This window comes from Neolamprologus multifasciatus, chromosome 22 (genome assembly GCF_963576455.1).
Source record: "Neolamprologus multifasciatus chromosome 22, fNeoMul1.2, whole genome shotgun sequence".
Taxonomy (NCBI): Eukaryota; Metazoa; Chordata; class Actinopteri; order Cichliformes; family Cichlidae; genus Neolamprologus; species Neolamprologus multifasciatus.
In genome coordinates this window covers 2,651,503-2,675,634 of record NC_140459.1, presented here as the reverse complement: position 1 = coordinate 2,675,634, position 24,132 = coordinate 2,651,503, and the positions used below count along the sequence as shown (strand labels likewise).

Here is a 24,132-nt window from a genome sequence, read left to right as displayed (position 1 = left end):
TTATTAAGTTTTGTTTTTACTCACTGTTTTGGTTTAGTATGTGCTTAGTGAGGTCTTGGTTAAAATACACCTGTTTGCAATAGTAACTGAAAAATGATTTATTGGGAATGATGCATCTGTAATGCATTAGGGAGATGAAGCATAAGAGGCTTGAATCAAACGACTTACTAGTGGAAAATCACTTTGTTTGTCACTGCTGTGCTTTGATTATCACTGAAACCTGGCTTCACCTGGGAATACCCGATGCTAGCGTGCAGCTAACAGAACGCACTCTGCTCTGCTGGGACAGGACCAAGGACCCCAGTAAGAGCAGAGTGGGGGCTCTGTATTTACGTGCATGAAAGCTGGTGCAAAAATGGGACAATTATGGACAGGCACTGCTCCCCGAACCTCGAGTGCATGTCGGTAAGATGCCGGACTATTTTTCTACAGAGAGAGCTAACAGTAGTCGCCAATGTAAACACAGAACAGTCTGGATCATGTTTACTCCAACATTAAACATGCATATAGAGCCATACCCCTCCCCAACCTCAGCCAGTCCGACCACCTCTTACTCCTCCTCTCCCCATCCTACACCCCCCTTAGATGCAGTGCCTGTCCAGCAACAACATTCGGGAGTTGTGGCAGGAAATACAAGACATCATAAACTACAGAGGCTGTTCTGTGAAAACAGAAAACCTGACTGCACCACTGGTGGAGGACATAAACTGCCTCAAGGCCCACTTTGAAACACCACAACAGCAGCCCTCATCTCCTCCAGCCCTGCTCCCATCCTCATCTCCTCCAGCCCTGCTCCCATCCTCATCTCCTCCAGCCCTGCTCCCATCCTCATCTCCTCCAGCCCTGCTCCCATCCTCATCTCCTCCAGCCCTGCTCCCATCCTCATCTCCTCCAGCCCTGCTCCATCCTCATCTCCTCCAGCCCTGCTCCCATCCTCATCTCCTCCAGCCCTGCTCCCATCCTCATCTCCTCCAGCCCTGCTCCATCCTCATCTCCTCCAGCCCTGCTCCATCCTCATCTCCTCCAGCCCTGCTCCCATCCTCATCTCCTCCAGCCCTGCTCCATCCTCATCTCCTCCAGCCCTGCTCCCATCCTCATCTCCCCCAGCCCTGCTCCATCCTCATCTCCTCCAGCCCTACTCCCATCCTCATCTCCTCCAGCCCTGCTCCATCCTCATCTCCTCCAGCCCTGCTCCATCCTCATCTCCTCCAGCCCTGCTCCATCCTCATCTCCTCCAGCCCTGCTCCCATCCTCATCTCCTCCAGCCCTGCTCCCATCCTCATCTCCTCCAGCCCTGCTCCCATCCTCATCTCCTCCAGCCCTGCTCCCATCCTCATCTCCTCCAGCCCTGCTCCCATCCTCATCTCCTCCAGCCCTGCTCCCATCCTCATCTCCTCCAGCCCTGCTCCCATCCTCATCTCCTCCAGCCCTGCTCCCATCCTCATCCTCACCTGGTTCCTGCACCGCTCCATTCACTGTAACACGATGTCAGACGCTCCTAGCAGTGAACCCCAGGAAGGCTGCCGGTCCAGACGGAGTACCTGGCAAAGTGCTGAGAGCATGTGCCCACCAGTTCACCCTCATCTTCACCAGACTCTTCAACCTCTCACTGGATCAGGCAGCCATCCCATCCCAATCAGCCACAATCATCCCAGTGCCGAAGACGTCTCCCATCACAGCCTGAACGATTACCGCCCTGTGGCCCTCACGACGGTAATCATGAAATGCTTCGATGACTAGTCCTTCAGCACATCACGGATTACCTCCCACCCAGACGTTAACCCTCAACCGCGCAAACAGATCCACAGAAGACGCCGTCGCCCTCCACTCTGTGCTGAGCAACCTGTAGCAGCAGCAAAGCTACATCCAAATGCTCTTTGTGGACTACAGCTCAGCCTTAAATACAATCATACCGGACATCCTCATCACCAAACTGGTCACTCTTGACCTCCCTCCTCCCACATGTGCCTGGATAAAGGACTTTCTCACCCACCGACCCCCATCTCTCCTCCACTCGCACGTTGAGCACCAGCTCCCTACAGGGTTGTGTGCTGAGCCCTCTCCAGCATCGTCTCTACAACCATGACTGCAGTTCCACCCACAACAATCACATCATCGAGTTTGTGGATGACACCATGGTAGTTGGACTCGTCTCAAAGGGAGACGAGGAAGACTACAGAGAGGAAGTCCTGATGTTGGCAGCCTGGTGTTCAGAAAACAACCTGACACTGAACACTAAGAAAACCAAAGAGGTCATCGTCGACTCCGGGGGGCACAGCACTGACTGACACTAACCTGCTGCTGACCTTCTACCACTCGTCCACTGAGAGCCTGCTGACTGCATCACAGTACGGAACGGCAGCTGCACTAAGGCAGACAGGGTGAGGCTTCAGAGTGTAGTATAGAAGATCTTTGGCTGCCCTCCCGCCTCCCTGATGAGCATTTATTCCTTGCTCTGCCTCAGCAGAGTAGCACACATCATCAAGGACAGCTCCCACACTGGTTTTGACCTGTTAAACTTGCGCTACAGGTGCATCAGCACAGAGACTCAAATACTCAAGAACAGTTTCTTTCCAAAAGCCATAACCACCCTGAACCCACACATGCACTGATGACACAGTTTCACCCCCTAATCCAAGGACTTCCCTCTATACACAGACTACAAACTACCATCACCACTCTGCGATATTTAATTTACCTGCCATAACCCACGCTGTAAACATATAATACTGTTTTTCCCCTGACTGTTCATATGTATAAAGTACTGCAGAACTGTGCAGCCCGCCCCTTTTCTTCTCCCACGTGTCTGCACTGAGTAGAAGATGCTCTGAATCTCATTGTACATGTGTATAGTGACAATAAAAGACATTCTATTCTATTCTATTCTAATCATGGATTGATGTGAAAAAATGGGGGAATGGTGGTTGGTGTGTGAACCACCATTTCCCACCTGGTATGTGCAGAAACAAACTGTACAGTAGTGATGTAGACTAATGCACGTTTCCAAAATCACACAAAGATTTCTACAGAAGTACTGATAAAAGCAGGACATGGCACAGTTACGTCACCTACCTGTTCAACCTTTTGGAAACACAAAGGTACATGAAATGAGAAATATTGCTGAGAACGTGCAGTTTGTGAGGATAAAGTAGATGACTTAACTAGAAGCTGTGACAAAAAAGGCTTCAATGTGGCAACAATGTGTCAACAATGTGTCAACAATGTGGCAACAATGTGGCAACAATGTGGCAACAATGTGTCGACAGTCGTCATCCAGAGTGTTGAAAATAGCGGGAAAACATTTCACATGTGATGTTTAACTTAGAGCGTGGGCCAATCAGCTCTGACGCCATCTGTTCTCTGTAGCCAAAGTCTCCCAGCCAACCATCCCACGCAGTGATAAACTACATCGTCCTGCTCGAGTGTTTATGACAATAGTTACTTTGATAAGAGCTCGTGCAACATATCGGAATATTTCCAGCACACTGCACATTTACTGATGTTGCTTCATGGATGTGATTTGGCTCAAAGATCAACTCCCAGGTTAAATAATCAGACTACATAAAAGCACAATTATGAATTCACTGTTAAGTTACTGTAAAACACCGAGTGCAACCAGCATGGTGCTGCTGTTTTGATTGGCAGATTTTCCATGGCTTTTAAGTCAAACAGTGACCTGATGCGATATGATTTAGCTGATTTAGAGAGATGGGATCACAGTGTAAGACGAGTTACTGCTACTATATTTTTACACAGTTTAAATGCATTTTTTCAGTTGTTAATACTTAATTTGCCTAAGTCTTATATTCACTAACCTACTAAGGTATCATTTTGCATTGGCTTCTTATACTTAAGTTGCTCCACGGTCAAAAGGGGCACACTGATTTTCCATGAAATGATCCATTGGGAGTCACAATAGGCCCCTGAGGGAGGTTAAAGAGGAGGCAGAACAGCAAAGTGTTGGACATTCAGCTGCTGTAAAGTATACGGGGAATTTTTTACACAGCAAACTTTGAATATCTGTGTCTCAGGGATTTTGTAAACTCCTCTCCAGGGGGATGCGAGGCGCTCATGCATCAGTTCTAAAGTGATTTTTTTAACTAGAAATGATGGTCTCACCCGTCATAAGGTACGTAGATGTCAGGAAAACTGTTGGCGATTTTCACATCCGATCCAGGCCAGAAGAAAGTCCCAGACTTCAGTCCGTGGGACTTTGCTGTGTGCCAAATCTCCAGAAACAAAGAAGACGTATGAGCTTGACTGAAACGTGCTCAACGCTGATCCTGAAGTTTCTTTTTAACAACGTTTATAAGAGTTGATATTGTTGTTATTAAAGTTACTTGCAGTGCACTTAGTGTCTCTTTCTACAAGATGCAATCTTCGCTGCACTAACTGACATTAAATGAATGTGCTCTGTGTCCATTTTCAGAAGCAGCGTGTTAAGGTGGAATCTTTATTATCAAAACAATCTTAACCATCTTAAACCAACAGAGCCATACAAGCTTCTTCCATATTACACAACTGCTGCATGCAGCAATGCAGAGCAGCAATGTGCAAGTGCCCGGGGACTTTTCCTTAGGTGAAACTGTCGAAAGCAAAAAATCACAAAACAACTCAACCTGTAAGATGTTCTTTCTCATCTTATTTGCTTTAAAAGGTCACCTTCCCCTTAACGTTTCACTTTTAAATGTAATTTAAATGTAATTTGACCTGAGGTCGCTCAGTTTGTGTGTGTAAATCAAGACTCACAGGTTGTCCAAGGTACCAGTTGGGGTTATTTTTCTCTGGACTGGACAGGGAGAAGGTGGCATCAAACACTGGGTCATACATGGTATTGTCAATCAGACCATTTGACTCTGGGTAGAGACCCTGAGGGAGGAGGAAAATAATTAATAATTCAGTTTAACTGAATATATCAGTCTTGTCTGAAAGCATCCTGCAGGACACTTGAGCATTCTTTGTTTCGTAACAGAGAGGAGTAATCCTTACATCTGGGTCATGTGTCTTCATACCACAAGTATGTGCTCTGTGTGGGCCTTGAAAGGAAACTTCTAGTGCGTGGGAGTCGGGATTCCCTTACGTGATTTATAAGTAGATGAATGAGTTTGTTTTGAAAGGGAACTCCTTGTAAGAGTTTCAGCAAGAACTGGGTGTGTTTTATCATGTGAGATATGGATCAGGCACGATGAACTATCCGTGCTCTGTTTACTCTCCCGACTTGTTTACTGCATCACGAGCGCCTCAGCAGCACCAGTGACCTTTATCTGGAATCTGAGAGATGAAAACTCCAGGCTGATGGATATTCTCGAGATCTGGAAAATCTGGTCATGCCTGCTATCTCTTGTAACTTTCCTCTCCTTAATGTCAAGTATAATCGTAATAAATGCTTCTATATTTCAGAGAGAATATAGTTTTATGACTACGGTATATTCTAGTGATGAACTGGCACTTAAGAAACTTGAACTTGAACTTGAACATGTTTCTTAAACTACACACTATTCTGTAGTGAATGCTTTATTACCACAACAGATCACTGTGACTGTTTTATTCATTTATTAGGTTGAAGGTGTCACAAAGTTGTTTTTATTTTCCCAAGTCACCAAAATCTGCAACTGACCGAGAAGAATGACCCAAATTTGATCCAGAATTTTGTGGTTCTTCTTTGTTGATGCTCCAGAGCTTTCACAGAAATTGACCCAGTAAAGCTTTTGAGTAATATTGCATAAAAATGACACCAGAACAAGAAATATTGACACCAGAACAAGAAATATATACATAAGAAAGAGACTGAACAAAAAGCAGTTTTTTTGTGTTTAATTGAGGGGGGGATCCAAACCTACATGACCCTGTGAGAAAATGTGAGTGCACTTCTTTCCAAGAGCAAAGCAAAGACTCATCCAAGTGGTCCCAAAGACCCCAGAACAACATCCAAAGAACTAAAATAGCAAATGGACTCATTCACCCAATCACACCACACCACTATCTAACAGCCGTACACATTCACACTCCGATGGATGCATCAGAGAGCAACATGGGGTTAGTATTCAAAGGAGCTTGCAAAGAAAAGCGTCTGGACTTCTTTAAGTTGCTTGAAGACGTTTCACCTTCATCCAAGAAGCTTCTTCAGTTCTAAGGTCAGATGGTGGAGAGTCCCAGATATAAACCTGGTGGGAGTTTCCCCCCACAGAGGGACAAAAGGACCCCCTGATGATCCTCTAATCGCCTGAGCCAAGGTGTGGAACTGGGTGTGGGTCCCAATCAGCCAGAGTTTCGGGTGAGCTCATTGTGAAACCTGGCCCCACCTTATCAACTTAACTGAAGAAGCTTCTCGGATGAAGGTGAAACGTCTTCAAGTAACTTAAAGAAGTCCAGACGCTTTTCTTTGCAAGCTCCTTTGACTACGATGACCTGGATGACTGAGAACCTTCACAGACATGGGGTTAGCATCTTGCTTTGGCATGCAGACTGGGATCGAACCCCTGACCTTCTGGTTAGCGGCCTGCTCTACCACCTGAGATACAGCCGTCAATGTCTCTGTTAAGGTCAGTGAGGACCTCACCATAAGAAAGAGACTGAGCAAAAAGAGCCAGCATGGCCGACTTCTAAGACAAAAACCGCTGCTGAGCCAAAGGAACAAAGGCCCAAGATTTTTGTAAAAATGCTCTCTGGATGGACAAGATAAAAGTATAACTTTTGGAACCCTTCAATTTAGAAAAGGAACATCAAACCAACAGTAAAATGCGGTGGTGGCAAGGACCCAAATGCAGGACTTGGAGATGAGTCAAACTCAAACACAGCTTTTATTGTTGAAACTCCAGAGCTCAGGGAATACAAATGAACTGAAACTAAATATCACAGAGACCAGGAAACGCTAGAAAACACTCTGGGGGCAGACAGAAGACAGACAAACGGGTACATGACCAGAGACACAGCTGAATTGAATTACAACAATTCAGCCGACATTCCTCCGCAGCTGTAAGAGTCACTGCCAGGTATCGTAAACGCTTGATTGCAGTTGTTGCTGCTAAGCGTGGCCCAACCAGTTATTAGGTTTAGGGGACAAACTCTTTCCCACTCAGGGCCTTTAATAATAAACATCTTTATTTCAAATCTGCATTTTGTGTTTATTCGCGTTATCTATGTCTAACAAACACAACGATCGAGTTTGTTTACTGTAAAAAAGATGTACTAATGTATGCAGCGGTGTGAGTGCTGTGCGTCTGTACCGTAACAATGGAGTAGTGATTGGGAAAAGTCTTAGTGGGAAATGCGGACTGCATGAATGGAGCTGAAGTTCCACACCTTCCTGTGAATAAATAAGGAATGGTGACAAATTAATTCCTCCATGTGACTTCCTTTTAATATGACCGTGTGAGTCATCGCCCTGCCTGCAGGCTGAATAACTTCATTAAGCATAACATGCAACTCTGAACACACACTATTTATAATTAATAAGCAGGAAATACAGTGGAAGCTGCCTTTGTGTGAAAGCGTTTAAATATTTATCTGTTTTGATAAGATAACTGGGCATGTTTCATCTTGAAGCTTTGATTTCTTATGAACGATGATGTCAGCTTTCAATTTGTCGTCAAATAGCCCAAAGGCAGGCAATTTATAGACACACGTTTCTTACAATAAACAGACATGTAAGAGTCATTCTTTAAAAACAGAAGGTTGACACTGACTGAGTTTCTCCAGGACAGGGATGAGTGCACTCCACGTCTGCAGATACTCTGCCCTGAGGCCATCCAAAGACACGAGGAGCAGCGGCTGCTTGAAGCTGCGAGGAGAGAAAACAACCATCAAATGTAGCAGAAACTCTGAAACATTAAATACTGACATAAACATACCAAGCTGGATAAAAATTGGCTGATTTATGAGTAGGAATACGTTTGTGTGTCCACCACAGATCAGATGATATAACATATGCAGCTTTCTCTCATGTCTACACACCTTTATAGCTATGCTAGCTTGTGTTGGTTAGCTTGATACTCTCCCTATCATCCAAAGATGGTAGCTACTTTTACTTTTCTAAATGCAATCTGCGATTATAAGAAATATCAAGGCCTCATTTAATATAATAAGAATAAATATAATAGTTGAAAGTAGGGATGCACGGATACCGGTATCGGTACCAGTATCGGTATCAGTACCGATACCGATATCCGATACCGATACTGGTATCGGATATCGGGGCCTATACTGTAAAATGTGTGTGTACTCATACTCGTAAAAGTTAACCGATACCATGAACCGATACTAACTTATTTCATTAATCAGAGGGTGGCTTGTCATTTCTGTTGTAGTTTTTTAGATTGGCCACTAGGGGGACATCCCACACTAAACAGGCACAGGATTAGGCGAGTGAGACTGGTGGCTCCAGATAAAAAAGAGAAACTGGAGGCTGCTGTAGCTAGGCTAAACAAAATGTCAGCAGTGTGGAACAGCCAACTTTAACTCAGGTTTTGGAAAAGTGATGAAAAATGTCAAGAGAAAATCCACGGGCAGTTAAAATAACAGAGGCTCATTTTATTTCTCTGGATGACCAGCCAATGCCGGTCGTGGAAAACATAGGATTGAACCGTAGTTCAATAGTTCAGTGATATTTTGTTAAATTACAATGTGGATACTCCGCAATAATTTAACAGAAGTGCTTATTTTTCACTTGAAATTTTTTTTGTGGTCATTTTTATTACGATTTTATTTTTTATCGGCAGAGAATAAAATAAAACCTGTCTTCCAATTCATTGTATTTGTGTCTGTGTGTGTGTGGTAGAAGTATCGGTTTTTGTACTCTGTATCGGCAAGTACTCAGATCCAAGTATCGGTATCGTATCGGTTTGAAAAAATTGGTATCGTTGCATCCCTAGTTGAAAGGCTATGTTACAAATACAGCTGTTTGGTAGAAGAAAGCATGCACAGAAATAGAGTTGCTCTTTTGTGCATCAGAGATCATTTCAATCAGTTTTCAATCAATCTTCAGTTTATTGCATTATAATATATTTGGTATAAATTCTTACCCTGCGGGACACGTGGGGGTCGACAGGTCATCGCACATATCTTCAACCCACTGTTTCTCTCCTGCAGCGAGACCATAATGTTTATGTCACCAGTGACATCTGATGCTACGGGACTTTTGAATACACTTCCTAACGTCTGTTGTTTTTGCCATTTTTGCTGCCAGCTGTATGTATAAGCTGGCAGAATAAGTGCACGTAGGGTTTTAGAGATGCAATGAGAGTTTTAACTGGAAGAAAATTTCCTCTAAATGCTGCTAAAATGTTTTTCTTAGATAAATACCTGTGGGTTATGGTTTAAACTAGAAAGCAGTTATTTACAAGAACTACAAGCTACAGAACTGGGTCAGCTTTAATGTGCTGTATATACTCCTGCTTTCAAACTCTTACAGCACTCCAGTTAAGAGGTCCTTAAGATGAACCACGTATACAGGTTTACGCTGCAGGAGCCACTCGTACACTAAGAGGAAATTCTCTCATCAACCTTCTCTGTTTATTCAAAGTAAGTGTTTCTCATGGCTAAACAGGTCTCCTGAAACTGATTTCTTTTGTGTCTGCACCTCTGCGATGTCCCTGCAGCCTCACCGTGGCAGACATGTTTGTAGTTGGTGCAGCAGTCTCCAGCAGAAAGACAGTCATCTGAACAGTGGCACTTGCTCTGCGTCAGCCTCTTCTCACCACAGCGCATGTTTGTGCATTCCCACTGCTCAGCTGAAGGAAACGGTCATGGAGTTAAGTACAGAATCACACTCAGCTGGTGAGCAGTGAAGGACGTGTAAGTCACAAACAAAGTCTCACTAGGAGCAGTGCAGATGTCATAGTAGTCGAAGCAGCAGCTGTTAGCGGTGACGCAGTTTTCATCACATCTGCAGCCAGGTTTCTCATTGTCAAAAGGCTCGTAACATCTATTCCTGCAGGACGTGAGGGGCGTGACTGCAACAGAGACACAAAAGGAGCGGAGAGTTCGTCGATTAATGAAGATAAAAAGAGACATTTAAGGAAACAAAGAGAGCTGCAAAAACAAAAAAGCTGATAAGCTGAACTTTAACCTTGTAAAGGAGAAGATGTTATTTTCTTCTTCTTCATTCAAAACAAACGGAACATTTTCAGATCCTAAACGGGTGATTCATCATTACAAAAACAACCAGGGGAAGGCTTTCCCATCATGGCGTTCTTGTCATGGATTACTCAGACAGATAATGAGCTCAATGTACTGAAGATTTTCCAACACAGTAGGGGAAGAACATCTGTCTACATGTAAGTGATCTGTAATCTGTCCTGAGAGCAATGACACTGGATCTAATGAGCACTTTGAAGTGCCTCATCTATGCAGTCATGAAATAACTCCCACCTTAAATTAGCAGCTGAGACTGCATGTTGCGTGCCTGTGTTGGTGGGTTATCTGTTCCTTAATGTGTGCATGCAAATTCACCTGTGCAGGGGCCCGGCTGTGATTGGTGGACCTAAGGAACGGCCTGATGTAACTGGTTCCGACCGAAGAGCTGCGGTGTGGGGGGGTGTGGCAGACTTCCCGTGCACTTGCCTCAGGTCCAGAAGGAGCAGCCGTAGCAGCCGTAGCAATAGCTGTTTGGTTAAAAGGTCGGGCATGTGTGTGAAGTGCGGCGCAAGTAGGGGTGAGCTAGCCTAGGTTGAGTTTTGTTTGTTGTGTTGGCCTTAGCTCACCCCGAAATTATACACTCCCACTACCGTGAGTGCCATTGTTGTCAATAAACTATTGTTAAAAGTCCGATGCTGTGGCTGTGTCTGTTTGGGCGCGGGAAGTCACGGGACACCCCGCTCTTGTTACGGTCATAACACTGCATAACCATGGTGAAAATGGATGAGACGGGAGCCAGACAAACTCCACCAAAGCAAATGAAACGTGGTCTCTTCTCGGGTTAGTTAGAGTTTACACAAAATATGTGAAATAAACCAGCTCATCATGAAATGGAATCTGTTTTAGTTACATAATATTGTTATATTGTCACAGCTTCATTTCACAGACATAGTTGGAAATGTTGTGCATTTCTACCGAGCCTGAAAGTCAACATAGCCTGAACTCTTGTAGGTACGTTTTCTTGTAATTTCTTCAAGAATCTTCAGGAATCGTTCTCCAGGCTTCATGAGAAACATTTAAAGCTCTGCTTTGGATGCTGGCTGCCTTTGGTTGTGTTGTGTCAGGATGATCGGGAGGTTCACGACCCTCAGTGTTGCACTGTGTCTCTATTCTACTGAAGCATGCTTTTACTGTTTGAGATCATGGTGAAAAATAAAAACGATCAATCAGGCTCTTCCCAGATTGTACTGCATGGTGGATCACGGGTGTGGTATCCATTTATAATGTCATGAATTTTGACCCCAACATCGCTGCAGCCCTGTCAGAGCTTCCACCTGTTTTACAGATGGCTGTTCTCATCTGGTTTCCAACATATTAACAACACTTTGAACAACAAAGCAAACGAGTTTTTTCCCCTCATTGTTTGCTCAGATGTCTGAGAGTCTGTGTTTTGCATCTTTCTTAATGACTTGCTGACTGGAGGATGAGGCCTCATGAATCAGAGCGCACCTGGTTCTGATAACCACGTTGATTAATGGGAAGAAAAAAACATTTCATGTGAAATTCGATGTCGCTGCTATGTTTTCACAGCACAGTGACGCCTATAAGCTGGTAGACAGTTCTTTCTTTGCACACAGTTCTGACCTTTAAATCTGGGAATACACGGCAACACTTCTTCACATCCTCCAGGATTACGATAAGTAATGTTTGCAAATATAACAGCTTCTTTCTTGAGATTTGACGCCTTACATCAGGTGATTATAACCTCAATACCTAATTCTCTCACCCCAACCAATCACAGCAGATGGCCCCGCCCCTCCCTGAGCCTGGTTCTGCTGGAGGTTTCTTCCTGTTAAAAGGGAGTTTTTCCTTCCCACTGTCGCCAAAGTGCTGCTCATAGGGGGTCATATGATTGTTGGGTTTTTCTCTGTATCTATGAAGCGCCTTGAGGCGACTTTTGTTGTGATTTGGCGCTATATAAATAAAGTTGAATTGAATTGAATACATTGAGATGTTCGCATTAATAATCCCCACCGTGTCGTCCAATGGTCCATGGACGTGAGATCTCAATGTGACTCACATATTTTAACAGAGTGACTTATTCTTGCATAATTGGACCATTTTCCCTTCAGCTTCCAGATTGTCCTTCCAGTAAGTTAAGCTTTCCATCTCTTCTCATCTCTACTTGTTTCTCACAAGTCTTGCTGATTTTCACATGAGAAACTGTTGATCTCCTGATCGTTTGAGTCAGTTTATTCACATGCTGGTGAGTATTAAAGCTTGAAAAACAGTGAAACAGTCACATGCACCAGATCGGTCATGGACATCAGGTGAGATATGAGATATACTCATGTGTCACATTGTCAGCTGTACAGTTTACTTGTGACACTAAATGTGATTTCTATTAGACATCAAGACAAAAATTTCCCGCACAAGACAAATGGAAAAAGTGCTGCTCTCTGCAGGGGAAGCTTCCAGTGAAACTATTTGAGTATTTTGGCTGTGTTCATGGATTTTAGCCATGCTGGTATGCAGCAATGCACATATTCTGTTTTAAATTCCCACCTACTTTTCATAAAAATACAAGTACAGCTTTAATACAAAACAACCACAGTCCTATCAACCTGTGTGGTTCATTTAATACTCTTGTATTGTTTATTGTGAATTATGATCACTTTTAGAACACTAATGCTTCCTCCAGTGCTTCTAAAATGCTGTGTATGTGTTTCCAGGCCCGGATCTATGATGCTATCTGGTCGGCTGCTGCTGAGCTCCTAGAGACATTTCTGAGATGGTTTCTACAGGCTTAAAAACAGCAGTCCCCCTGCTTATTCTGGTATGTAACCAAAACTCTTTTTGTGTGGGTGAAAAACAATATTGACTGGATTCACCACTGGTGACATTTCCCAGCAGCTAAGTCATTCGGAAAAGAAGTGTTACAATGTACAGACTAAACCTGACCCCGAGGAAACAGCCTGTTTTTAAAGGACGAGCAGCTTCTCTGACAAAGACACAGAACGAGTGTAACATGACCAGTGTTGGGAAGGTTACTTTTAAAATGTATTCCATTACAGATTACAGATTACACGCCCCAAAATGTATTCTGTAACGTATTCCGTTACGTTACTCAATGAGAGTAACGTATTCTGAATACTTTGGATTACTTAATATATTATCATGCTGTTTACAACTACATGAATGTACTATTGCTGTGATTTATTACTGTTACTGAAGGTCCGCGGCTCCGAACCGTAGTAAAGGGACCTCTGGCTAATACGGTGGGTTCTGTGTCGGCTCGTAGCCGAAAACTAGCTTTACTTTGTTGTCTGGGTCAACTTTGCTAGCAGAGACAGAGAGAGGCGTTGAAAGGCTGCTCCAACAGAACTTATTGTTTCAGAGGAAAACACGAACACGGTGTACAGTCGAGTCTTAATAGCTTACTTACAGCTGGGCTCGTCAGGCTCTCTTCTTGGCTGCAGTGGTTATTATTATATTTACATGCTTCCAGCTCCCGTTTCTGCTCGATGACAGCTCGTACTTTTCCTTTTTCTCCCTCCCTCGCTCACAGACACATAACGTGTATGGCAGTCCATTCTCCCTGCAGCACGGACTACACTGCCCATGATGCTACATTCTTTAGAGCTATACCTGTAGCATTCTGCCTGTTAGCTTAGCACAACAACAACAACAGGCGCTCTCTCACCCAGGAAACACGCAGAGAGAGAGCGTCACCCTGTAACCATGACAACCGTAACGCTGCCGCCTGGAACAACAGAACGTAGCTGTCAAACAAAACCCAAACAGTCCTGACCCGCCACAATATGAAACAGGGAAGTACCGCCGTGTAATCCATTTATTTCAACAAAGTAACTGTATTCTAAATACCACCTTTTTAAACGGTAACTGTAACGGAATACAGTTACTCATATTTTGTATTTTAAATACGTAACGGCGGTACATGTATTCCGTTACTCCCCAACACTGAACATGACTGACATTAGTTATTAGGCTTCAACATTTCTGTCTGTAAAGCTTTCAGCATTTCAACATTCAGACCAGAATGTTTGTTGACAGGTGAACACTTCAGTTCATCTTTGTTTCTAAAGCTTATTCGACCGTTAGAAGTACAATCAGGTACTAAATGTCAAAGTTGCTCCACCTTGTAATAAATGTTCACTTGACCTTTAAGTAATTGAGATTTGTGGAAAAGACACAAAATAAGTCACCGCCAGGTTTTTAGTGGTAAAAATGAACTTTAAACGGGAAAATTGTGAATAAATTCTGGTAAAAGCAAAAACGTCTCTGCAACATAACAGCTTAATGAGTTGTGAGGAACAGAAATCCCTTTTTCATCCAAAGGAAAACATTTGCAGGAGGACATTCTCCTTTTTAAATGACATTTTTAAAATGAGTGGAGGAAGTTAATTCTCTCTGACATGAGATGCTGATTTGGTGCCTGACTCACTCTGATGTTTCTAAATAAACCTAAACCATCAGCATTACGCTGCCCTGAGTCATGACGATGAAGCCATATGGGAAAATAAAGTATTTATTAAGAAAGTATTTGTTGTATATAAGTGTTGGAAGCTTCTGAGCCTGCAGAGACATGTTTGCGTGTTCGTGCGTGGGCGTTTGTGAATGTACCTTGGTTTTGACATCTTTGCAAATCCAGTCCGAGACCGAGTCCAAGGCCAAGGATTAGAGTCACAATGGACACAGCCAAGACACCAATCTGTGCGACAGAAATGCAAACATGATGCGAACCTAGCAACAAATCCTTTCTTATGAAGTCAAACAAAACCAAAAGCACAGAAAGGTCAGGCTCTATCTGTGAGAGGAAGCACGTTCTCCAGTTTGTTGTTGCCAAACGAGTTGTAAAAGAAGCAACAAAGGCTTTAATGACAGAAATGAGGTTACGAGAGTGCAACAGTGTTTTTTTATTACCTTCTACTCACAACATGCCACTGCAGTTTCTTCTTTATGACGGAAAAGTACCAGTTTATCTTATCAGCTGCATTCATTCAGTGCCTTAGAGCGACCAGTTTATAACATTAAATTGAGGAGACGTGCAGTTTTACAGACTATGGCTTCTGGACTGATTGCTAGAATAATTACTATCAATCAGACTTGTATTTATTATTTCTCATATCAGTAGAACCACGCTGAGTTTACACAGGGGTGATTATCATCAGGTGAACAGCTGGATCTCATAATCGCCCATTCAACGCTTTCCCAGACGATACGTGTGCGCAAACTTAAATGTCTGGAATTTGCTGTAATCTTCTCGACAAACATGTGTGATAGGAACAACTGTTTGTTATTGTTCAGTTAGGCACGTATGACGTTGTGACAGGTTTTTGGGTAGATGCCTGTTTAATGTAAGCTTTGGAAATGTTCAAATGTTGACATAGAGCAGAGCACACGTTTAAAATCAGGCTGGTCGGAGGCCTGCTCACTGTTGTTACTCCATCCATTGGTAAGAATTCAGTGTCATAAACGTTCATTTACATTTTGAGTAAAAATGAAACAAAGACCTTCAATGTGTCTCGTTAAATTCTCCAGTTACCACTTAATAAACAAAAATCTGTACTCACTATGATCTTCTTCTTGTTTCTCTTTGCTTCGCTTATCCAATCCATAGCTACTCGACTGCAGACAGAGAGACGTCCGGCAGACGGACACAAAGAGACGTACGTTACTTTATGCGGATAAAATAAATATCTTCGCAGTGACCTTTGGACCAAGTACAACAACTGGGCAAGCAAATGATTATCAGAATGAAAAGATAACGTTGTGTTCGTGTGTTTTTCCTTTGTGGAGCCACAGCTGCTGCTCCTTTGCTCACATTTTAAAACTTATTGAAGTGCATGCGAGGTACGAAGATAAAGCCACGGAGTAAAGATCAGAATCTAGATGCAAACCTTCAGTGTCAAACCTTTTGATTTCTCTTGTTATCAATGATTTATTTATTACTACTTTTACAACTACAGCTGTTAATGGACTTTTACTCACATTTCGCCGCCAGTGTTATCAAAGCACGTAGCTGAGCGCACGCAAACCTTGACACTTTTATTTTTTGTAAAGTAATTTTCACAAAGTAAACATTTTCAATCCGAACATTTCTTCCCATTTCTAACTGTCACAGTCCGGCGAGGGCAGACTGTAGGGGTTGACAAAAGGACCCAAAACGCAGACTCCAAGGAACAGGGAACAGAACTTGAAATGTTAACAAAAAGCGAGCCGTTTAATATGGCTGGTAAAAAAGGTACAATCAAAGGGCAAACTGAAGCAAAATTAACACAAACCTAAACTGGGAAATCTAAACAAACAATAAGAAAAACGTAGACAAGAAACTTAGAAGCGAAGCATAGCGAAGCATAGCATAGCATAGCATAGCATAGCATAGCATAGCATAGCGAAGCATAGCATAGCATAGCATAGCATAGCATAGCATAGCATAGCATAGCATAGCATAGCATAGCATGGCCAACAGACGACCTGACCATGACACACTGAAAACAGAGGACTTAAATACACAGGAGGTGATTAGGGGAAGTGGGAACACATGGAGGAACAGCTGACAGACATGAGCCTAATGACAGGACAAGGGAAGTGAAACTAAATACGATGAACAAAGAACACATGACTCCTTCAAAATAAAACAGGAAACATGAGACAGACATGATAATACAAACTTGATAACATAAGACACGCAGCATGAAACACAAAGGGTGAGGGAAACTTAAATACAGGGGAAGAAAACACAAGGAGTCTAATAACCAAATGAACTTCGCTAATCTAATGAACTTAAACATAAACAACATCCAAATAAACTAAAACTTAAAACGCTGGGTCAACAAACCCAGGAACATGACACTAACAGTGCATAACCTTTGCCTTTTAAGGCCTTTAAAATAAAACCAAAGCTCTTTCATTGAAATCTAAAACCAGTTCAACTAGTGACAAAAGAACACACGAGGCTTCTGCAGAAAGGTCAAATACCATTACCATTAAAATGATCTCTAGTCAAAGGAAATTCTTTCACACAGTCTTGCTTCAACAATATTCTTCTTTTGTGGTGCCAAACGTCTCAGGTCATTATAATTCTCAGGGCAGGAATTTCATTTATATTTTTTAGATTTAATTTTCAGTGTGAAACAAAAGTGTTGGTGCCAACTTCTGACATCCATTAGAGCAGAATTTGAAAAAAAAAAAGCCCTATAAATGACAGTTTGATTTAACCTTTAGATGCACACGTGGGGTCAAAAATGACCCCATTTTCTTCAAAATCTTTAAAATGCAAAGTTGTAATATATTCATATTCCAGGTATTCCTCATAAAATATGTTTGTAACATGAGGCCATTTGCATTTTTATTTATTTTTTTCATTAATTTAAAGAAAATGCAGTTTTTGTATCACTACCCCACTCTTCCACAAGTGGGGTCAAAAATGACCCCGAGCAGTTCCTGTGGAATCGTCTATGAAACTTTCATTCTTAGCAACTCTGACTGACCCACTTACACTTCTAAAGGATCAGGAATTAATTTTTACACAGTAACGTATATGATTTATAGCCAGGGCTGCACATAAGTGGTCCGCAAGTGTGCATTCACTGTCAAAATAAAAGTATTCCCGGAAATTCAGAGAATACGCGCTTCTTTTGCGGTGGAGGAACACCAAAGTATCTTTAACCTTTAAGAGTTCTGAACAAATGTCCTCCTCCAGAACATCTAATGTACGCAAACGAGCGTTCCAACTTCTTATCTGGTATGCATCTTTTATTTTGACAGCAAATGCGCACCTGCGAACCATTTATGTGCAGCCCTGTTTATAGTTTCCTGTGCATTTCAAACATTGTCCTTTCTGATGTTTTTTTTTAATATTTAACATGGCTGCTATGAGGCCAGCTAGGATCCCTGTGGCCCTATAAATGATCCAGGACGGATGGGATGAAGAGCCCATTGGAGGCTTTGACTCAGAATCTGACATCTCAGATAAAGAGGATCCAGACTAGTGTCGACAATTTTGAAGAATAACAACCGAGTTTATAGCAAAATGCATTGTTTCTATTTGGGATCATTTTTGACCCCACTCGTGGAAGAGTGTAGGTATTGGTAGGTTGTGCATCCAAGGGTTAACTTAACTCTGTCCAAGGAGAGCCGGGATGTTACAGAAAAGGAGTCAAGCTAACTGAGAAGCATTTCTACATAAGCGCCCCTGATTATAAATCACTCATAAAACTATGATGCAGTGTGATAACTGATGTCCAGAGGGGGTTTTATGTGCGTCATCTGTCTGGTTTACAGTGTAGAGAAACATGAAGATCAGTAGAATAACCTTATCTGTAGCGAGAAATAAACAGACTGAAGCATGAAAATGGTCCCACCCATAGAAGAAGGTGAGATTTGTAATTTCCAACATATTACAAATAGCTCTAATATCAACCATAATATCAAGAATATTACAGATTAGATATGTATGACTCACATTTGACTCTAACTGTAATAGGTTATCAGCTCTTGATTGAGCAGAAGCTGTTGTAACTGTTTCAGTGTGTTCTGTGCTTTCGATGGAGGAGTACGGGGCAGCCGTCACGTCCTGTTTCGTTCTGTGGTGCATCATGAGGAATCTCAGTTTCTCACTAAACGTTCTCCTGTGACTGGCAAGCAGGTCGTGGAGTGTTATAAGATAAGAAGATAAGAACAATGCAGGTGTTATCCTGCATTGTTCTTATCTTGGATAACATCCTCCCAACACCACCTAAGGGAGTCCAGCTTCAACTTACTCACTTTTGTGAGATTTGCTATCGTATTCGCTTTAAGTAGCATATTAGCTCATATTTCATATTTAACTGGGACTGACTCGTGTTACCACTTAATTATTGTCATGGTCTGGGTTCATGTTATGTCTGGTTTCAGGCGTGCTGGTCATGTTCATGTTGCTCAATCATGTATTCGTTTTATAGTTATTTCATTTTCCAGCACAGACTCATCATAGTCACCTATTCATAGCCTTCCTGGTTGTCTTACTTAAGTCTCAGTTTCTAGTTTAGTTTTGCCTCTGTGCTTTCTGCTTTGTTTGCCACCTTTAATCCAGACAAAATAAAGGCTCGCTTTTTGTTTCAAGTTCAGTGCTGTCTCCAGTCTGTGTCTGCACCTGGGTCCTCACACTCCCACACAGTCTGCCCACACCCACACTACAAATGTATGGTAGTAGAAAACAGCTGACATGCGTCCTAATCAGAGATGTAACGCATTAAATGGTAAATGGCCTGTATTTATATAGCGCTTTACTAGTCCTTAAGGACCCCAAAGCGCTTTACATATCCAGTCATCCACACATCCACACACTGGTGATGGCAGCTACATTGTAGCCACAGCCACCCTGGGGCGCACTGACAGAGGTGAGGCTGCTGGACACTGGCGCCACCGGGCCCTCTGACCACCACCAGTAGGCAACGGGTGAAGTGTCTTGCCCAAGGACACAACAACCGAGACTGTCCGAGCCGGGGCTCGAACCGGCAACCTTCCGGTTACAAGGCGAACTCCCAACTCTTGAGCCACGATCGCCCTTTACTGTAATCCGATTGCTTTTTTTAAAGTAACAAGTAAAATAAGGGATTATTGCAAAAACGGTAATTAGATTACAGTTACTTTCCCGTAGGAACGCTGCGTTACTGCGTTACTAAAACCGTGATTTTTTGCGAGAATGTCTCATGACAGTGACGTAAGCGAGTGCGACGTTCGTGACAACAGCTGTGTGCAGATCAACAATGGATCATATATCGAGTGCAGAGAGAGTATGAGCGTGCAGCGTTTAAAGCGTGGAAGTACTGACCTTACTTTGAGTTTGATTCCATAAAAAGTGACAAAAACATTAGTGTCCGTTGTGCGTGGGAAGAAAACTTCTTTTTACAGCGAAAAAACCCCTAAACTTCCAAACAAGCACCGAGTAGCTACGACGTAATGGGAAACTCACAGAGAAACTCGCGGATTCTTCCACTGACCGCTGCACACCTGCACCAGGGTAACCCTCCGCCTACCCCACTCCTGCTTTACAGGTGAAAATAGAGCAACAGGACCGCTAGTCTTTGACTTTATTTATTTTCTGCTGTGTTTTACTTGCATCTATTTGAAAGACTGAGTGTAAACACACAAAAAAAAATTATTTTATTTTATGTGCTGGAATGTGCAGAAAATAGGTTTAAATGTTAAACTAATTTCTTCCAGTCAGAGAATGTTGCATATAATTTAATTTTTGCTTGATGCATAAAGTTAAAAGATTAAAACTAATAAAACAAGTTTTAAAAAGAGACTTTTCCATTTGATTACATTTTGTATGATGATTATGTAGAAAAAGTAGAATTGGGCTGAAAGATCTATCACTTTATCACCTATTCAGGTTGTAAATCGTGTTTTTAAAAAGTAACTAAGAAATTAATTACTTTTGAAAATAAGTAATCAGTAAAGTAATGGGATTACTTTTGGGGGAAAGTAATCAGTAATTAGTTACTGATTACTTTTTTCAAGTAATTTGACCAACACTGGTCCTAATTACATAGAACAATGCGGAATTTCCAGAAATGCTAGATGGGAAAAATGAAGAGACACTACATGTGCATTAAGGAGATGAAACATTATTGTGTGTATCCCCAAAAGTTTATCCTGTTCATCAGGATGTAGCGTCTCACTGTCGTTGCCCACGTGAGCATTGAAGTGTCCCAGTAGGACAACAGAGTCCCCAGGAGGAGCACCCTCCAGTGCCCCACTCAGGGACTGCAAGAAGGCTGGGTACCCTGAACTGCCGCTCGGCGCATAAGCACAGATGACAGTCAGGACCCGTTCCCTGACCCGAAGGCGACCCGGAGTGTCCACTCCAGGTCAGGGACGAGACCCTGCCCCAAGTGGAGGAGTTTAAGTATCTCGGGGTCTTGTTCATGAGTGATGTGAGAAGGGAGCCGGCCGGCTGGGGTTACTGCAGATGCATAAACACACCTAGTGTGATCTAAATGATGTGAGTCATGATTATGCAGCTTATGTAACCTGTGAAAAAACCCTTCCAGCAGAAAACAAGACAGTCATTCTGCTAAGAAAAGCATACCACTGAGCCACTTAAGCAACGAGTGAAAGAAGCTGTGTGCCAATTATGTGCCAACCAGGAGCCAAACACCCACACCGGCGTATTTCCATTAACTACATGATAAAAACAAATATCCAGTCATGCAATAAAATGTAAGAAGTGTAAAGTAAACACAATGATATTAATATGACTGAAGATACTGCAGACTCACCGTGACAAGAGACACAAAGTTCTTGACTCATTCCTGACTCATCAAAGTGCCTCCTGTGGTGTATCTGCAGATGGGAAGCTGGATGTAAACCCTGGTCTCTGTTGTAAGAGGTACACACTTTATACACCAACCCTGAAAACCTCAAACTGATTCTACCGTTAATGGAGCTACAAGTTATTCCCTTCGCCAGCCTAACTGAGGAGTTCAAGGTCATCAGAACCAGGGAGGTGCTACTTTTTGGAGCCTCAGCAGACACGGGAGTTTCCTCTGCAGGTGTTGCTGTGAAGACTGAACAGACGTGGCAGGCTTTGGAGGCTTTGGAGGCAGCACATATTTTGAGTTGCTCCCCTAAAGCCCTGGTAGAGGGGAGACATATATGGCACCACTGAGGTCTTGAACACAGTAGCTGATGTGATCTCTACAGGGAATCAACAGGCCAAACGCCAGATTTACCAGATACTGGTTTAAACCTCTGAACTAGCTGAAGACCTGTACAGGCTTTACAGGCTTGTTGACCTTTGAACTCACAATCCCCCTAGGAGGACTATTTTGAGGACACCCATGAGCTAAAGGTGGCAAAATATCAGCAGCTTGTAGAATTCTACAAGATCAGGCTTCAAACTTTCCTTTAAAGCATATAGTTAGGGCTGGACCAGGTGACCCTGAATCCTCCCTTAGTTATGCTGCAATAGATGTAGGCTGCCGGGGGATTCCCATGATGCATTGGGTTTTTCCTTTCCAGTCACCTTTCTCACTCACTATGTGTTAACAGACCTCTCTGCATTGAATCATATCTGTTATTAACCTCTGTCTCTCTTCCACAGCATGTCTTTATCCTGTCTTCCTTCTCTCACCCCAACCAATCACAGCAGATGGCCCCGCCCCTCCCTGAGCCTGGTTCTGCTGGAGGTTTCTTCCTGTTAAAAGGGAGTTTTTCCTTCCCACTGTCGCCAAAGTGCTGCTCATAGGGGGTCATATGATTGTTGGGTTTTTCTCTGTATCTATGAAGCGCCTTGAGGCGACTTTTGTTGTGATTTGGCGCTATATAAATAACATTGAAATTGAATAGAATTCTGACGGGTGGAGGATCTGCTGTGAACCCTTGAGATGGGCTACAGGAGGTTCCTGGGTCAGTCTCCGTACCACACACTTACAGTTGTTGGCATCAGAGGGTTGCAGGAGTGGAAAGCTTCCAGATGGCTGTGGATCAAGAAAAGGTGGTGTAGTGCACTGCTTGGACACAAGCTGGATCACCTCCAGCTGAGTCACCCAGGTGAAAGAACGCCTGGGCTCTTCATTCATTGGCTGTATCCCAATTCAGGGTCTGCAGCCTTAAAGTACGCAGCCTCAACGATCCTCAAGGGCCGCGTACTTAAAGACCGCTAAGGCCGGAAGTGCGAGGCTTGTGAAATGGGACGGTTTAGCCTCCGTTGCGCTGCCCAGGTTGCCTAGCAACCATGATACAACAGCTGGAAACGTTTCATACAGCTTTGTTTGACAGAAATGAAGGAGAAAATCTTTTGTTCATTTGTTTGTTTGTTTCTACATGAGCTTTGATCATTCTCTGATTAAGCTCAGCTATTGAACGGCGTATATTTTAAAGGCTTTAAAACCAAGTTAGTACAAACGTCACTAATGTCACATGACTTTGCCGACATGTGGCCAACAGTAATGTTTTAATGGTCTTCATTATTAAACATTTGCACATAAATAAGTGACATAATATTCAGTTCTTACTTAAAGTTTACTCTTCGGGCGCCCCTCATCTGCCGTGTTTTTTCGGCAAAACTATCCCCACACCCACCGCCGCGCTATGCATTCTGGGATATGTTGGGCCACGAAGTCTACACCGCCACGTCCTTAAAATTCAGGGAAATTAAGGACGCACTTGAGGGCCGCATTTCGAGCAGCCTTTGAGTTGGGACAGCCTTCGTCGCGTCGCTGTGACGTAATCGGCCTTAAAATGCGGCCTTTAAGGCTGCAGACCCTGAATTGGGAAACAGCCATAATGTGACCCAGCTCCTCACCTGCACAGGTGATGTTTCCTTAAACTTAGTTGTATAGCAAAATCCTTTAGGGGACAAAGGTGCATGTAAAACATAATCCACGAGGGCACACTGACTGACTAACATGAAGCATGAGCAATAAATTACAAGGAAATCTGTTTTGCAAAATAAAGTGGAAGTTGAGCCATCACAGAAACCTTGATGCTTTCTTAAGAACAAATCTTCATCATCTGCCAGTCCAGTGGTTACAGAAGACAACACAATAAAAACAGAAGACAATACAATAAAAACAGAAGACAACACAATAAAAACAGAAGACAACACAATAAAAACAGAAGACAACACAATAAAAACAGAAGACAACACAATAAAAACAGAAGACAACACAATAAAAACAGAAGACAACACAATAAAAACAGAAGACAACACAATAAAAACAGAAGACAACACAATAAAAACAGAAGACAATACAATAAAAACAGAAGACAACACAATAAAAACAGAAGACAACACAATAAAAACAGAAGACAACACAATAAAAACAGAAGACAACACAATAAAAACAGAAGACAACACAATAAAAACAGAAGACAATACAATAAAAACAGAAGACAACACAATAAAAACAGAAGACAATACAATAAAAACAGAAGACAACACAATAAAAACAGAAGACAACACAATAAAAACAGAAGACAATACAATAAAAACAGAAGACAACACAATAAAAACAGAAGACAACACAATAAAAAACAACTCGG

At 42.7% G+C, this 24,132-nt stretch overlaps 1 protein-coding gene across 1 annotated transcript in view; it reads right to left on the bottom strand.

Moving 5' to 3' along the window:
- Nucleotides 1–18,750, bottom strand: part of LOC146492566 (venom phosphodiesterase CdcPDE) — a 58,378-nt gene extending 39,628 nt beyond the window's left edge. The window contains exons 1-9 of the mRNA XM_085149195.1: nucleotides 15,669–18,750; nucleotides 14,719–14,806; nucleotides 9,816–9,950; nucleotides 9,603–9,728; nucleotides 9,021–9,081; nucleotides 7,686–7,780; nucleotides 7,227–7,306; nucleotides 4,750–4,869; nucleotides 4,120–4,229 (exon numbers count right to left, since the gene is read on the bottom strand). Of these exons, the coding sequence (XP_085005321.1) occupies nucleotides 4,120–4,229; nucleotides 4,750–4,869; nucleotides 7,227–7,306; nucleotides 7,686–7,780; nucleotides 9,021–9,081; nucleotides 9,603–9,728; nucleotides 9,816–9,950; nucleotides 14,719–14,806; nucleotides 15,669–15,713 (860 nt within the window). The 5' untranslated portion in view covers nucleotides 15,714–18,750. The remainder of the gene's footprint in view (nucleotides 1–4,119; nucleotides 4,230–4,749; nucleotides 4,870–7,226; nucleotides 7,307–7,685; nucleotides 7,781–9,020; nucleotides 9,082–9,602; nucleotides 9,729–9,815; nucleotides 9,951–14,718; nucleotides 14,807–15,668) is intronic.
- Nucleotides 18,751–24,132: the final 5,382 nt, after the last annotated feature.